We start from the raw sequence: 18,614 nt of genomic DNA on the forward strand, positions 1-18,614 counted from the left end.
TGAATTAATTATCTAGAAAATAACTCTTTTAATTTACAAAATGTCGATAGTTGGTAGTAGATATAAAATAATTCTTTTTAAATTTTCTGAAAGGATAATCATTATAATTAAAAAGGTGAAATTAAAAATTGGGAAACATCACCGCCCGAAGGTGGTGGTAATTTATTAGGGGGGTAGGCATAAATTTTTGAAGGGGGTTTGCATCCAGTGAAATCATGTCATGTAGACGCTGTATAGACCTGTCATAATATGCATATATTGCTAAGCATAGACCAAATCTAATTATTTTTTCAAATAAAATTTTTTTTCTAGATAATATTTGCTAATATTTTAACATCTAATTTACAAGACTGAGACATTTTATCAGAAACTCTTATTTATGCCAAACAATGCACTATGATAACGGATTCAACATTAATGAGAGTGTATATATGTATCTTTTTAGTCGTAAAAATTAATATTATTTTAATGAGTCATAGTTGTAAAAATTTATTTTATTGAGTCATGGTTGTTGTAAAAAGTAATATTATATATTTTTTTTTGATTATTAATAAATTTATATTTTTTTATTATTAATAAATTTATTTTATTAATTTCAAAAAAATATAAAAACCCCCCAAAAAAGAGAAAAAATCAATTATAAAACATTTTTTTTTTAAATTAATATATTTTGAAATTTACTGTTAGAATATTTTTTTTTGTTGATTAGTGAAATAAAATAAATAGAATCGCGGAAAAATTCAAATAAAGAAGAAAAAAAAATTTTTGCATTCAAATAAGGAAAGTATATAAAACCCCAAATTGCTATAAGAAAATATATATATATAAACATAAAAGATAGGAATAATTTTCTGATACTTAAAAAGAAAAATTTAAATTATCAATAGGGATTACCCTAATAATTAATAACATGTAGTTAATAAGGTAAAAATATGATAAAAAATTTTTTTTGGGGGGGGGGGGGGATATATGTTTTAAGGGGGATTATTTAGTGAATATTCATTCATGTAGACTATGGTTAGATTTTCGATTTTATATTTATAAATATCAAAAATAATTATTACTATTTATATATGTGTCAAAAGAAGAGGAAATAAATTTTATTTTACTACATAAAAAATTATCGGGAAGCAAAGTTAACATTTACTTTTTAAAAAGGTTATAATTTGAATAGTAATAAAATATTATCCTACATTTAATATTATATTATCGAAGTTAATCCAATTACATATTATTAGAAGTTAAATTTGATAATTATATAAAAGTATATATATTCAAATGGATTACAAATAAAATTCATTATTGTTTTTAAACATAATAGATACAATATTACTTTTTTTTTATTAATTAATCCAATACGTTAAATATTTTTTTGGATAGGGGTGGGGGGGGGGGGGGTATGTTTTCAACGAATCTACGAGATGCTAATATTAGTAATCTAAAGAAAAATATAAATGACTATTATTAAACGATTTCGTCCTTGACGCCAAAAATGATGAATTTATTTTAATAACAATATTAAGATTTAAATGCCCTGGATTAATTTCTCAGATCTTATGTTTTTGGATAACCCAACAATTTGGAAACATAAATATGCACAGTATTGCTTGGCATGAATAAAATAAGACGGAAAATAAAATGTTAGCTTTTATTATTTTACCAAATATTTATATAAAATATCAAATTTTGGATTGGAAAGAGGTATGTTATAGTTTATAGAAAGATAATCCTAAAAAGGAATATTAATAAGATAAAACAATATTTATAATAAATTTTATTTTACTCTCTTAAATTAATTCACAAATTTTCACAAAATCAAACCTTACCAACGGAGATTTCAAGAAAAAAGCTGCTTCACATTCTTTCCCTATTAGAGGTACCTGATTTGTTTCCAGTGCCTACATTACAAAATATTCACTAGATTCAACCCACCCTTCAAAACTATATCTACTCTCTTAAAAAACTCGTTTCACATTTTTAATTTTAATGTTAGTCCATTCATAAATTTTTAAAAGAATAGTAAATTATTATCTGCTGTCAACTGTCAAAACATTGTGAATGCAAGAGTTATTTTTTAGAACATGAATTCAATTAAACTCTGGGGGGGGGTGGCAAAATATTATATAGGTAATGCATTATTGTCATTCAGTATTTTGTTGATATAATTTATAACCCTTTAAAATTTTATTTAGAGGGATATCAGAAAATTTATAGATTATAAAATAGTGTCTATGATTGTATGTATAAAAACATTTGATTGATGTTCAGCAATATCATTGTAATATAATAGGTCTAAAGTATTAATTAATACAGAGATACATTTTCCATATTTTATCTAAAAATTTAATAAATAATTGCATTTTAAATTATTCCACCTCTAGCCTACTCACCCTTCTCACCTTAAAAAAAATAGGATACAAACTTTCCCCCACCGCTCATGTAGACTCTGTTTGCTGGGAAGAATAAATTAAGGTTTTTAGTGAAACATTATGTCTAAAATTATAGAAACGATATTTAATAAGGTATCTCATTTTTTTTAAAAAAAATTCAGATTTATAATTTATAAATTAATTTTAGACCTTTTGTCGTACCTTATAAACTGCTTAATATTGCCATATGATCCATGGTGATAAATTTTTTTCGCAATCGCCCAATTATTATATTTAAATTTAAGTATTAATGAAAATAAACATATTATAATTTAATTATCATTTTAGATAAATCTATTTATTCATAATATATCATGTTTTTTAAAAAATTGCTTACATATAATATAAATTTTTCATGGAGTTGACAAATTGCTCCAATACTTTGATTTCTCCTTTACAAACTGAAACCAATAATGCTATTGTCCATAATGAATATTCTCAGCTAGAAATTACAAGTTATTATATTTTAATAAAAAAATCATATCTTTTTCTTTAATACAATTTTCTAAATTAGGTTCTATAATATCTAAAATGATACATTTTGTTATATATAGCACATTAAATAAATTGATAACATAATTTTTTATATAGTATTGCAGGCAAAGTTGAATGTGACTAGCTCAATATTCAAAGCTGATCCTTATGTTGAAGTAAATGCAGATGATAAATCAGTTAGGAAGACCAGTATTATCAGAAAATCTTGGGAACCAGCTTGGAATGAAACATTTTCAATGTTATAATTGTTTACTTATTATATAAATTATATTTATAAATAAATTTTAATCTATATATTGTCAGACTCACAAAACCATCTGAATAACAATATTAAATTATTTTTTGCATTAATATGTTTTCTACCATATCGTATAAGCTTGTAAACTAATTTATAATAAAAATGCCTTATTTTACTATTATTTAAATCTTCCTAAATTGTCTTTTGTAAAATTTAAAAACTATTAGATGGTTTTGCAGTGAAAGTGACAATTTTTATTTTAAACCTTGTTTTTTTTACTTAAATATTTAAAGATAATATAAAAACATATTTTAAGTACTTAAATATATTTATACCCCTTACCATTTTATACTTTTATTTTGGTACAAATGTTGACCATTTTAAATGAAATCCAGCAATCCAATTTTTATTAGAACCCATGGCCAGGGTGCACCTGTCCATGTAATACCCTCAGAACAGTTGACTAGGTCAGACCTGATTAAATATTTTAATTTTTGAACAAGATTGTATGAGGCCTAGAACCCATAAATTTGGGCTAAGGCTTAAAAAGTAAACTCATTTTATTTCATACTTTATTAAATAAAAATGATAATTTGAACATTCTCTGATTAGGACAATTCATTTTGTTAATTTGATACATTTATTTATTAATAAATGTTTATTTTCAGGCTTGACTTGGCTCTAAAATATGAACCACACATCAAAATATTGGATTGCATCTTTATTTCTCCAATTTAAAACATATTTTTTATGAATTATTTATACATTTTCTGATATGCCATTGATTTTTCTTGCAAGAATTATATATGAAACCTAATAAAGCATTTTGAGATAGTTACATATAGCCTTTTCTTTTATTTTATACAATATCAAGAATTATAATCATGCTTTTCCTTTATTCTCATCTTTCATCTTCAGAAGTGGATGTTTTCCCCTCTCCTAAAATTAATTATTATTTTTTTTATTATGAACATTGATATATTTCCAAACCTCCTCCAGTAACAGGATCAGTAGTTTAGCAAACTAAATAGAAGTTTACTATCAAGTATAGATTGTATACATGATAACTACATGTGAAATAACTTTTTTTATAGGGTTTATACCAGGTTTATCCTATTTTTAATAACAACATGTATGTTAAAAATATCTGAAGAGTAGGGCGGTGCCATATTGTATCAGATCATAGTCGATATTTAGCATTTAGGAAAAATTTAAAAATTACTAATCTGATTTATAGTTTCTGGTTATTTTATAATTGCATATATAATATTGTAATATTTTTATACCTGATTTAAATAATAAATTAAATTAAAAAAGAACCAAAATTTAATTTATTGTTATAGCTCGCGCAAATTGAGCGTTTCAAACGCTGCATTGCAAACGCAAATAATGCGTTTCAAATGGCCTCGTGCTTGGTAAAATTACCTTTTGGCGTTAGTAATCAATGACATATAATAATACCTAGACTGACGATTCATTCATTAAAAGTGTACATCAATACAAATCAGCTAGAGACGCCATCTTGGTTACTGTAATAAATATTAAAATTTTAAACGAGAGCCTAATTTTATATTATATCTGATGCAAACTTTATTAAAGAATTGCCTGATCATCGAGATAATAAGAAAGTAAGTTATCAATTTAATATTAGTTTTTAACATGAAAATAATTATTATAAAGGTTACCAAAATGGCGGGTCCAGCTGATTTGCTTTTAACGACGCTTAAAATGCATTTTAATGAATGAATCGTTAGTCTAGGTATTATTATATGTCATTGTTAGTAACCATTTAAAAAAAACAAACAGGTTTGCACTTTTTCTTTACCTTTCTATTCTTCGTTTTGTAATATATAAAATGTAATAAATAATAACCTACCTTATATCCTAAAGAGGAATATTTAGAAATTAAAGAAATGAGAACGCAGACGATAATATATTTAAAATTTTAAATCGACGATATAAATAAAAAGGTAACCTCAAATTTAAACAAGGGATGCGTTACGTTTTTTTATTAAAAAATTACGGCAAAATGTAAACGCTCAATTTGTTGTGTGCGCTATAAAACAATTATTATTTTTTACAAATCTAATATGACCGCCAATATTTTGAAGCGATGAAATTTATAAAATAAATCTTTTTAAATTATAAAATTATATAGTGATTGATATTCTATATATATATATTATGAGATAATTCATTAATCTTATATTTTTATATAAAATAAAAGGGATAATATTAAAATAATATTATCAGAAAAAAAAAATAATTAAGGAAAAAAGAATTTTAAAAGGTCACTTCCAGACAGAACGTTTTTTTCAAACGATTTTTGGGTAATGTTACCAGCAATTTTTTTTAAATATTTATTTCCAAACAAAAGATAGGAATTTGTAGAATTAAATTTTTTATATAATAGTGCGCACAAATTAAACGTTTTAAGGCAGCGTTTCAAAAACGCAAATAAAAAAACGTAAACGCAGCTCTGTTTAAATTGAGCCGTTAATTTTTATTTATTTTTAATATGAAACGCATAGATTTAAAACAAAAAATTAATGATGACAATTTAAACGAATCCATTTAAAATGTATTATTTGCGTCTTAAAACGCTAATTGTGCACACTATTTTAATGGAGCCGCATTTCAGACGCCATTTAATCATAAATAGAAAACCAACTGGTTTGATTTTTTATTAACTATTAAATGACGTCTGACTAGGGACTCGAGCAGATGATTTTAAAATATTATATAAAAAAAAAATTAATTCGACAAATTATTATCTTTTGTTTGGGAAATAAATAAAAAAAAAAACTAAGAATTATCATTAAAATAACATGAAATAGAAAAAAAAACCATTGTAAGAATATGCGAAAATTATGACATCTCTTAAAAATTACTACACTAATTCTAGAATAGCAAAATATATGATTCTACATTTAGTAGTGATCTCAGAATCCTACACCGTTCCGTGAGTTAATTTTTTTGAGCCTGCCTGCGTTGACCTCTAGTTATTATAATATTCAACGAAATTACGGAGGTCTTGTATTTTTTTTTATTCCGAATTCCGAAATTGATCAGATCGGCTCCATTTTAGAATATAATATCTATATATAAAATACAGATTAGTCACCCCTTACTCTAAATTAAACTTCAAAGTGTACGACAAAAAAATGGTTTGGAAATCTAACGAGCTTCTGTGTCAATGTAATTTCGAATTGTATCGTCTGCTTTTAAGACTCAGGGGAAAATGTAATAATTATTTTATCATTACTATCGCACCTATAAATTTTAATTAAAGTAATATAGTAGGGATGTTCCAGTTAGGAAACAAAGTTTTTGGATGTATATGATATCTATGATGTATTGATATTATTTTTAAAAAAATTTATTATTAAGATATTTTTGATTACTTATCCAATCGAATACTCATTTATTCCTATAAACCTAACCACGTTAATTTCGAAATATTTTATTATATAATTTATTCACTATTATGGATAAATTCGAATGATGATATAAACATACTTTTAAATATTTTTTTTTAAAAAAAATAAAAATTAAATGAAAGTGAGCAATGTTCGTCTGCTTTTAACCCTTACGTCCGATCGTCTGCCCAAAGGCGGAGGCGTGCAATTAAAAAGCGGCAGCCTGGACGTGATATTGAATTCTAACCCGTTTGATCTTACCAAATTCCCTCCTCAAAGATTAACCTCATCCAATCAACGTCATTCCATTTCAGCCAATGATTTGTGGGGTATGTAAATTTTTCCTTCAACAGACTTTTTTTATTTTTTTACTAAAATATTGTTTATATCTGATCGCTAGGATATTTAAACTTTCCTGGGCATTGCATTGGTAAACAGTAATTTATATAATTGACCTCCATTTTACACTGAAGACTAGAAATATGAGATCTGAGGACAGGCAAGGGCCAAAGGCCGTACCATTTTTTTAAAAATTGATTTCATAGAATTTGAACAAAGAAATTCGATGAATATTTTTTCGCCATTATCGTATTTTTAAAATCTACTGCCAATTATTTTAGTTGCCCTTGGGGAACTTGCCTATCCCATCTTTCGGCTAACTTTTAAACCTCACCTTGAGGGTGCAAAAAATACGGTTTTCAAAATTAACCGAACTCGAGAATGTTTGCTATTTGCGCTTTTTTTTAATTACCAAAAATATTGGTTAAGATGACTCAGTATATTTTAGTCCTAACAGACCCTTTATCCCTCTAAGAAAGAAACAAAAGAAATAAGGAAGGAAAATTTAAATCAGATGGTAGGGATTAAATTAGATATTCTCCTTTCTCGATCACCGAACAGAAAAAAGGTTCATAGGATATTTTTTAAATTTGGAATGTTGCTCCAGGTTAATGGTAATCAAAAACAGCTCTTTAAAAAACTTATATTTTGAGGCAGTTGAAGATTTTTTACAAATAAAAATGGCAAAGATTCTCTCCATAAAAATTTTATCACTAATCTTGTTTGGTGACTCAAATGAAATTTTTATTATTCCAAGCAGCAACCCTTCCTTACCAAATCGTGGAGGAAGGAAGCAACGAAATCCCGAACCCTTCTTCGACAGAAAATAATCATGTGAATAATAATCTTGATTCGCCCAATGCGGTGCAAACGCCGTCTGCGCCAATGCCATCAGTTCCGGATGCTACCAATCACGATTCTCGAAACGACGTTGTAGCAAATTCGATGCCGCATGGCCTTCAAAACGTTTCCTCCAACAATCGCGAAACAATTTTAGCCAATGGGCCTACCGTTTTGTACAACGACGGAGACCCGAGTTCCTTGTACTATTCCCCTTCCATCCTTCAGCATATGAGAAATTTCCTGGCACCTTTATCTAATAGTGGTTTATTGTTATATTTTCTTCCATTATCAAACCCTCTTTCCTTGAAAAATCTTATATTTAAAATAAAATATTTTTCGTATTTTACAATTGTAAAAATTCTAATTCGAAGTAGACTCGAATCAATGGGGCAATTTTTTTTTGGAATTGAGTTGGACCTAAAAAAAGTCCTATGCCGGGCTAGGGTTATAACTGACCACCCAATGACATATAAGAAGACCTAGACTGGCGATGCATTCATAATATTGCACTTGAAAGCGTCGCGGAATGCGAATCAGCTGAACCCTTCTTTTTGGTAACCCATTAGTAATTATTCTCACGCTAAAAATTACCATTAAATTGATAACTTGCTTCCTTATTACCTCCGTGATCAGGCAATTCTTTGATAAAGTTTGCGTTAGACATAGGAATAAAGTGGCAATAATAATATGGCATGGGTAATCAAAATGGCGTCCCCAGCTGTTTTCATTGATGCACAATTTTAATGAATGCACCGTCAGTCTAGGTATTGTTATCGGTCATTGAACTGTCCGTATAATGTGAAATTCGTTTAGTAGTGACTCTAGGTTGTTATTGTGGTATATAATATATACAGGAGGCGATTGATAAAACACGATGGTTTTTAAGGGAATTAATATATTTCAGGTTTAAATTTCCTATTATATATAATAAAATATAATAAATAAAATAAATTAGGTAATACAACCAACGCCAATCAGAATAATACCTTAAATATCAATAACGAAAACGCTAACCTACACAACCCCCCTAATTTATTACCTCCAAACGCGCCGCCAACATCGGTAGCTTCTCCACCCTCGCATTCCTCCCTACCCCCGCGTCCGCCCCAACCACAACCGAACAATGTCATTTTACCTCAAGGGTAAACTAACTTATTTTACGACTTGTTTAATCGAACGGCTTTATACTTGAGCAATATTTTTTTTTTTTATTCTTCACCAAAAACAAACACTTTCAGATAAGCTGTTCTTCCTTTTAACATCCCAAATCTCAACATAATATATAATTGACAATGTAATAACACCGGGGCTGAATTACTTATTTTCTTTTCCTTCCGTTTGTTTACTAAATTATCATTAAATTAATTAGATGGGAAGCTAGATTGGATCCAACGGGTCGGCCTTATTACGTGGATCACAATACCCGTTCCACCACTTGGGAACGCCCCTCGGAAAACGATGCCTCGCCAGACCTTTCTCCTTCTTTGCCTGAAGGGTGGGAGACCAGAGTGGATCCTAATGGCAGAACTTACTATGTCGATCACGTGACTCGCAGCACTACGTGGGCTCGGCCCACTCCCCGCACCCTGAGGGCTTACCGGGATTGGAGGGACAGAGTTAGGGCTGATTTAGAGAGGGAGGTGTCTAACGAAGAGGTATAATTCGCCTTTATTATAATTAAAGTTGGGTCATGGTTAGACTCAATCCACAGTCGCGCGCCGATGAAAATTCGCAAAGCATCGAGGCGTGAGTTTTTTTTTATCTGCCTTGGCTAAAGTTGAGCTATATTTTTATTCAGATCGGAGGCGGAAAAATCAGTTAAAACGGCTAAAAATAGAGTAATTACTAGTGTTGTTAAACGGCTCGTTTTGAGCCGATTTTTAAAACGGCTAACTCAATATTTTAGCCACAAAAATATTGCCTAAGCTTCGAGATTCGATAATATATCTCTAGACTTTTGTTTCCTTCTAGGAACAAAATCTTCAGACTTGCTCAATATTTTTCTGGATAAAATATTGAGTTAGCCGTTTAACAACACTAGTAAATCACCCAACTATATGCATTGTAATGTTGCAAAAAAATGGGAAATTTTAAATGAAATTATGTTTTATTATGGTCAATTATTGTTTTACTTATATATTTTTTTTATAGAACTTTCCATCCAGCACAGAGAGAAGTGACCCATTAGGACCCTTACCTTTTGGATGGGGTAATATTGCGTTTTTTTTTAATTAAAAAAAAAATTATGATTGATCGCATGTCGGCAACATCAAAAAATAATTCGAAAACTTTCTAAACTTTATCGAAGAACACGTGATAAGCCTTGTTTAATATAAAAAATTAAGAATTGCACCTGCCAAAAATTTTTTTCCTCCCATAACTTATATAACTTAACATTCGTCTTTATAGGTGTTTCTGAGACAATAATGTGTAAGAAAGTTTTTATGTATTGGGGATAAAATGAGTTCTGTCCGTAAATAATATATATATTTTTTTAAAGTCACGAGTTGGTTTATTTTGTGACAAAAAAAATAATTAATGGCATTAATTATTGATATGCGAGTGATATTTTACCGAACGGGTAAAGATTATTCAAAATTAAAGTAAAGGGAATCGTTGTCAATAAAAAATACTAAAATGTTTACCATGGAAATATATAAGAAAATATTAAAATATTCTGTAGAAAAAAGGACAGAGTCCAATGGAAGAGTCTATTTTATCAACCATCGAAGCAGAACTACTCAGTGGGAGGACCCTAGAATACAAGGGTTACTATTTCGTATTGCATTATATTTATTTTATAATAATTTTTGTATTAATATTCGCACTGGTGATGGTTATTATCCTCTCGAAATTTTATTCCTCATATTCGAGAGGCTTGTTATGAATGTGTAGGATAAGATGCGAGCAATGCTTTTGGAACGTAAAATAATTTAAAGAGAATTTAATAGAATAGAATAGGAAATGCGAAAGATATAATGGAATATAAATGCATGAAATGAAGATAAAATAAATATGATTAGAATGGACTAATAAAAATATTATTATTTTTAATTAAAAAAAAAGATTCACTGTAACCGAAGACCCATTGCCAGAAGGTTGGGAAATGAGGTACACCAGTGAAGGCTTAAAATATTTCGTTGATCATAACTGTCGCAGCACCACGTTTCAGGACCCTAGACCTAATACCTCGGCATCCAGCACTAGTTCGAACCTGCCTGGGTATTCTATCTTCCTTTTTATTACATTTATCATTTCTATTTTACTTAGATTTTATTCCTAAACGCTTCACGCTCAACAGCTCACCTTTATATATCCGCGTCGATAATAATCTAGCCCTCCACTTCTATTATTTTTTCTAAATTATTTAAAATGAATTTATTTTGAAAATTTTTTTCCCCTCTCATGTAAATCCCTTCTATCTGTTTTTCTCTTCTTTTTTTGGTAGGAAAGTAATTAAATTACAGCGGCAGCCCAAAGTAGGGTCTGGTTTCCAGTTCCTACCGGTTAATAAGCAATCAATACGAAAAAATTGTAAAATGAACCCGAGTTAATCCTTCACCGCTATAACTGATACAGAGTACTAATCTCATTAACCCCCCCCCCCCCCCCCATTTACACCCACCTTTTCATATACGATTATAAAGTCACAATTTTATCCAAAAAAATATGTTATTTACTTCTTTTTTTTTATCTCAGAAAGCAAGCCATTCCCATCACATACGAAAGGAGCTTCAAGTGGAAACTTGGGCAGTTCCGATACTTGTGCCAGTGCAACATGTTGCCGAGCCATATCAAGTTAACCGTCACGCGGGATAATTTATTCGAGGATTCGTTTCAACAAGTTTTTTTTCTCTCCCATTTGTAACCATTATTTATATTAACTCGGCTTAATTTTTATGACCTTCTGCCAATTTTATATTTATCTAAGCTAGAAACATTAACGAATAATCCATTATAAATTCGAAAATTAAGTAATTTAAAAAAAATAAAATAAAGATTTTTTCATAGCAAAACAAGAGATAAAAATTCTCGATTTTCCAAATTTAATACAAAAATTTTATCACTGAAAAATGAGCCTAAAAAATAGCTAACGCTGAAATATTGGTTGACATATTAAGTTTCTTATTTTTTTATTTCTTATTTCTGTAAATTAAATATAATATAATTTTTATCTCTCTATATATTGAATATAACAATTTACTTTATTTCCTAATAATACATATAACAATTTTCTTTAAACAGAATAATAAAAAAAAAGTGTTATAAATTCTTTTTTTTCAGGGTTTTTATAATCCACATAAATAATAATAAAAAAAATATTGATAAAAAAACAAATAATATCGATTAAAAGAAATAATATTGACAAAATTATAATATTGATAAAAAAAAACAAATAATATCGATTAAAAGAATATGGGTAATAATAAAGAAAAACAATACATATAAATTAAAATAAGCGTGCCTATCACATGCCCCCCATAAAAAAAAATCAATTAACTTACGCGAAAAATATTATACCGCATACAATATTATTATTAATCTCGGTTTAAAAAAAAAATATAATTTGTTTTTGATAAATTTCATCTCACTGCTCTTGGAATAATTGTTCCAATTCATCGGCCGATAGATCTACTATCGGCCATTCTTCAAGTAATTCTCCTAGATCATTCGAAAGTGGAACCTGTTCTTGAGACGGTCCTATCACCGCCACTGGTTGCTCTACTTTCGTCGTTCCACTATTAATTGTTTGTAAACCCCCAGCTCCCGTTACTGCCGGTAACGCTGTCCGGACGGAATAGGTCCCTCGAATTTGCCCACCATTATCCCTATCGTTTCTTGACCGTACCAAATTTCTTCTACGGCCCGCGGGGTCATCGAGCCTGTAAAAGTGTATATATTGGGAGAATATCACAATTCCCATTAGTATCTTCAGGGGCAGGGTTGACACGGAGGGAAATCGTATATATCCAGGATCGAGACCCGATCCCAGACCCCGCGAAATAGACAAACTATAGAATTGTTCAACGGAATGGGTCATGGATCCGAGTTACCCCAGCCCAGCCATTCGGGTTTAAGTACCGTACGGAATATTCGGTTATGTTTCATCTGCGGAGCAAGGAGTCATTTACAGGCTCGATGCCCGCGTGGGCCCCGCCATGGTTATACTGGATGGAATTATAGAAGAAATTCGGTACGGTCATGAAACGATAGGGATAATGGTGGGCAAATTCGAGGGACCTATTCCATCCGGACTGCGTTACCGGCAGTAACGGGAGCTGGGGGTTTACAAACAATTAATAGTGGAATGACGAAAGTAGAGCAACCAGTGGCGGTGATAGGACAGAACAGGCCCCACTTTCGAATGATCTAGGAGAATTACTTGAAGAATGGCCGATAGTAGATCTATCGACCGATGAATTGGAACAATTATTCCAAGAGCAGTGAGATGAAATTTAACAAAAACAAATTATATATTTTTTTTAAACCGAGATTAATAATAATATTGTATGCGGTATAATATTTTTCGCGTAAGTTAATTTATTTTTTTTATGGGGGGCATGTGATAGGCACGCTTATTTTAATTTATATGTATTGTTTTTCTTTATTATTACCCATATTCTTTTAATCGATATTATTTGTTTTTTTTAATCAATATTATAATTTTGTCAATATTATTTCTTTTAATCGATATTATTTGTTTTTTTATCAATATTTTTTTTTTATTATTATTTATGTGGGTTATAAAACCGTGAAAAAGAAGAATTTATAACACTTTTTTATTATTATTCTGTTTAAAGAAAATTGTTATATGTATTATTAGGAAATAAAGTAAATTGTTATATTCAATATATAGAAATAGGAAATTGATATATTAATATCTGAGATAAAAATTATAAGGAAATCGGTAAAGAAAATTGTTATATTTAATTTATAGAAATAAAAAATAAGAAAGTAATTAAAAAAAACAATTTAAGTAGAATGAATATGAATTGACAAATCAATAAGTAGTAATGGAAGGAATAATGAGTGAAGCCAAATTTTTATATCCTTTTCTTCCCCTCATAGTATACTTATTACAACCCAATATTTCATATGATCCTGTTTAAATTATATTTATTAATTGATATACCCATATCGGTCAAGTCTATCTTTTTCTTTTAGAAAATATATTGAAAAACGTCCATAGAAATCGACAGATACAACAATACTAATATATTGATAATATTTTTTTTGTCCCATTCCACTTTGACGCCAGATAATGCAGTGTACGGCCGTAGATTTGCGGAGGCGACTCTTCATCAACATCAAGGGCGAAGAAGGTCTCGACTACGGAGGCGTAGCCAGGTGAGAGTCGGTTTAATTCCAACTCGTTTATATTTTCCTTTCAAACTATACAGAGAATGGTTCTATCTGCTATCCCACGAAGTTCTCAACCCGATGTATTGCCTATTCGAGTACACCGACCAGCACAATTACGGTCTTCAAATCAACCCGGCTTCGTTCGTTAACCCAGATCATTTGCTATACTTCAAATTCATAGGACGATTAATAGCCATGGTTAAATCTGATAAAACTTCATTAATAAAAAACTATTGTACTAATATTCATATTTTTTTGCTGGATCATTTATAGGCGCTTTTCCACAACAAATTCATTTATAGCGGCTTCACGCTCAGTTTTTACAAACGTATCTTGGGCAAAAAATTGGGTCTTAAAGACTTGGAGGATGTGGATCCTGAGTTTTACAATTCCCTCATCTGGATCAAGTAATATATTACAGCCCATAAACATTACTCTATTAAAAACAAAGATTATCATTAACTCGCAAAATAGAAATAATTCGTGTTACCATTACGCATTATTTTAAATGATATATAGAATTTCACTTTCTAAAAAAGGTTTATTTATCAAATCCCTGTATCATTTTAAAGTAGTGACTCTTCAGTAACGAGTCTAAACAGCGCATTTGTATCTTAATTCCAATCTTTTGAACAAAATCTAAAACGAATAATTCATCATTCGATTCGTGTTTCATTTTAAATGGGCCTATTTTAAGCATGTAATTATTTTATTATAATAATAAATTTTCCATCCATCTTCCTTTGTGTATTTTCGAATATAATATAACTGTATTCTGTATAATCTACATAACTTTTCAGTAACGAGTCTAAACAGCGCATTTGTATCTCGAATATATCTAATTCCAATCTTTTGAACAAAATCTAAAACGAATAATTCATCATTCGATTCGTATTTCATTTTAAATGGGCCTATTTTAAGCATGTAATTATTTTATTATAATAATAAATTTTCCATCCATCTTCCTTTGTGTATTTTCGAATATAATATAACTGTATTCTGTATAATCTACATAACTTTTCAGTAACGAGTCTAAACAGCGCATTTGTATCTCGAATATATCTAATTCCAATCTTTTGAACAAAATCTAAAACGAATAATTCATCATTCGATTCGTATTTCATTTTAAATGGGCCTATTTTAAGCATGTAATTATTTTATTATAATAATAAATTTTCCATCCATCTTCCTTTGTGTATTTTCGAATATAATATAACTGTATTCTGTATAATCTACATAACTTTTCAGTAACGAGTCTAAACAGCGCATTTGTATCTCGAATATATCTAATTCCAATCTTTTGAACAAAATCTAAAACGAATAATTCATCATTCGATTCGTATTTCATTTTAAATGGGCCTATTTTAAGCATGTAATTATTTTATTATAATAATAAATTTTCCATCCATCCATCCTTCCTTCCTTTGTGTATTTTCGAATATAATATAACTTTATTCTGTATAATCTACATAATTCAACCCCACTAGGGAAAACAATATAGACGAATGCGAGCTCGGGGTCTACTTTTCGGCCGATTTCGAGATACTGGGCCAGGTTAAATCCCACGAATTGGTGCCTGATGGGGCCAACCTCAAGGTTACCGAGTCTAACAAACAACAATACATTGGGTTACATTGATGATGTTATATAATTGATTTATTCTCTTCCCCTTTCCTTCCCTAGATTTAATATATTTTTTTTTCTAATCGAAGCCTAATGACGGACTGGCGTCTAGACCGAGGCATTCTGGCTCAATTTCGGTCCTTGGCCTCGGGATTTTCGGAAATCGTTCCGCCCGGTTGGCTACACTACTTCGACGAACGCGAATTGCAATGTCTCCTTTGCGGAACGTCTCGCATCGACGTTGACGATTGGAAACGGAACACGGTGTACAAAAATTACGACCCTAATCACGATGCTCAAATTCAATGGCTTTGGAAGGTATATGAGAAAAAATGATGATTGGCATGAGGGAAAAATGATTGCGTAAGATTGGAATTGGCGAGAAAGAAAATAGAGGTACCATGCATTCAAACTCTATGTAATATAACTAGAAATATTTACATAAGAATAGTGCATTAGTAGTAAACGGATCAAATGATTTGCTGATAAAATTTACTATTCATATATGATTAATTCCTTCTTTTTAAAATATTTTATCACAAAATATATTGTCAGAAATTTTTTTTTCAATTTGTTTTTTAAACAGAAGAAATTATTATAATAATCTGATGATGAGAATCTTAAAGTTGTTAATTAAATTAAAAGCCAATTTTTAAGGCAAAAAAATGTTTTTCTTATTGTTTCTCTTTTACTTTATTCAATATGCGGTTTTTGACAGTAAATTAGTTTCAATTTTCCAACTGAGAAAACAAACAGTTGATCACCATTGTTAATCATGATGATTAAAATTGTTTAAAAACATAATAATTATTCGTCAAATATTCGAATTGATTAAACCAATTATTCGTTTGTTACTAATCGATTGGTTTTTGAAAGGGCCTCATTGTAACCAATGACATGCACAATACTGCACGACTAGCATTTCAAAATGCCTATTAACAAGTGAATCGTCTATGCGCAAGTATTATAAATAATTATACAACACATACATATTTGTTCGAACATTTAAGTTCATATCGGAGCTCGATAACGAAAAGCGATGTCGGCTATTACAATTCGTAACTGGCACCTGTCGCGTTCCTATTGGGGGCTTCTCGGAACTAATGGGTTTTATTTTCTTTTCTTTATTATGTCGCGTATCCTTCTTTTTTTTTTAAAAAAAAAATAATAATAAATAGTAAATTTAATTAGAACATATTTTTCCTCTTTCTCTATTAATCTTATAGAAGTTAAAATGGGACACGGCAAGACTGAATTTTTCATTAGTACTTTGTTCATTTTTTTCCCCCTCTAGTCTTGACTTCTAACTAGTATTGTTAACTGCTCCATTTGAACCGAAAACGGCAAACTCAATATTTTTGCTAGAAAAATGTGGTCTAAGCTTAGAGATTTCGTTAACAGATGTTCAAACCTTTGTGTGCCATTTATGAGCTAAATCTTAAGGCTCGAATAATATTTGTCTGGATAAAGCATCGAGTCAGAGCCGGTTTACAACACTAGCCAGGAATTGAACCGTCTAAGGCGGGTAGAATTGTCCGAATTAACCGAACTTCTATCCCATTACACCATTGGGATGATGATTGTATTTAAAAATTTTTTTGTATCTTATAACGTTTATCAAATTAACAAACGTCATCGCACGAAATTTAAAATTATAATGCAACCACTTCTCTTTAAAAAAAAACCCCCCATTTTACACGATATAAATTATTCGTTTAAATATTCAAAATTAAGGGGTGTAACACATACTTTGAAATAATTACAATTTATTAAAAGAATTAATTTCCCAAAATAAAAGAACGTAAAGTAAGGAACCTATTTTTTCTTTTATTTCCAGTAGAGACTCCTCGTACTTCAGATTTAATTATCGGAAATCTACACGAACTATAGAATCTAAATGTATAAATTGTATAAACAAGTATATTCCACGATCACACCTTTTCTCATTCCTCGTTTAATTGCGGTTCACCCGGACAAACTAGTTTCCCCTCCGATCTCTATTTATTTTCATCCGCGTTGTATTAGATTTTCCTCGAGACTTTGATTCCCTTACTTCCACCGGAAGTGAATCTCTCCTCACCCAAACATCTTTAAACATTCCCAACTTTTAAATTATTTTTTTTTTAAATGTTGGTTTAGGAAGCAACGGCCCTCAAAAATTTTGCGTCGAGAGAATCGCGCGGGAGGATATATTACCCCGGTCTCACACCTGCTTCAACAGGCTCGATTTGCCGGTTTACAAAAGTTACAAAACTCTGAAAGAGAAACTGCTTTACGCCATCGAGGAAACCGAAGGGTTTGGACAAGAATAAAACGCTAAAAAAAGAAAAATGCGTTGGGACAAAAGAATAAAACGCTAAAAAAAAGAAAAATGCGTTGGGACAAAAGAATAAAACGCTAAAAAAAAGAAACGACGAAAAAAAAAAGAAAATATTTTTTTTATATTTATTATATATTTATTTCCCCCCCCCCCTCAAAATTTTACATTTTGCAACGACAAAAAATAAACGAATATTTTTAAACATAATTATATTTATTTATTTTCGTGATAGGTTGTGAAAATAATTTTCAATAAATGAAAATTTTCGGCCACCATATTAAATCGTATCCTTTATTTTATCGTGTCTGGAAAAGACAAGGTCAAAAACCCATCCCTATGTTTAGCATCCTTTCCCCCCAAAAATGGAAGATGTGATCAGCTGATGATCCGTACCATCATAAATACGCTAAGTGGATTATGGAATTTTTTTTTATCGCTCTACCGGCATTAAATTATTTGGTAATCGTTTATCTGAAGGAAATTTTTTTAATTGGTTGAAATATATTTAATATTAAAATGAGTAGCTGAAGTATTATCAATGTTTA

General features: G+C 29.8%; 1 protein-coding gene across 1 annotated transcript; it reads left to right on the forward strand.

The window, feature by feature from the left end:
* Positions 1–2,676: 2,676 nt before the first annotated feature.
* LOC135925364 (E3 ubiquitin-protein ligase wwp-1-like) lies at positions 2,677–18,342 on the forward strand. Its single transcript, XM_065460637.1, has 18 exons — positions 2,677–2,884; positions 3,021–3,162; positions 6,278–6,405; positions 6,725–6,910; positions 7,681–8,025; positions 8,719–8,905; positions 9,133–9,418; positions 9,915–9,972; positions 10,447–10,531; positions 10,830–10,985; positions 11,463–11,607; positions 14,023–14,111; positions 14,165–14,324; positions 14,400–14,533; positions 15,614–15,754; positions 15,839–16,067; positions 16,760–16,856; positions 17,889–18,342. Exons 1-18 carry the CDS (start codon positions 2,785–2,787, stop codon positions 18,059–18,061), a joined length of 2,841 nt encoding a protein of 946 aa, XP_065316709.1. The 5' UTR covers positions 2,677–2,784; the 3' UTR covers positions 18,062–18,342.
* Positions 18,343–18,614: the final 272 nt, after the last annotated feature.

The sequence above is a fragment of the Gordionus sp. m RMFG-2023 genome, chromosome 2, assembly GCF_954871325.1.
Source record: "Gordionus sp. m RMFG-2023 chromosome 2, tfGorSpeb1-WG-v2, whole genome shotgun sequence".
NCBI lineage: Eukaryota > Metazoa > Nematomorpha > Gordioida > Chordodea > Parachordodidae > Gordionus > Gordionus sp. m RMFG-2023.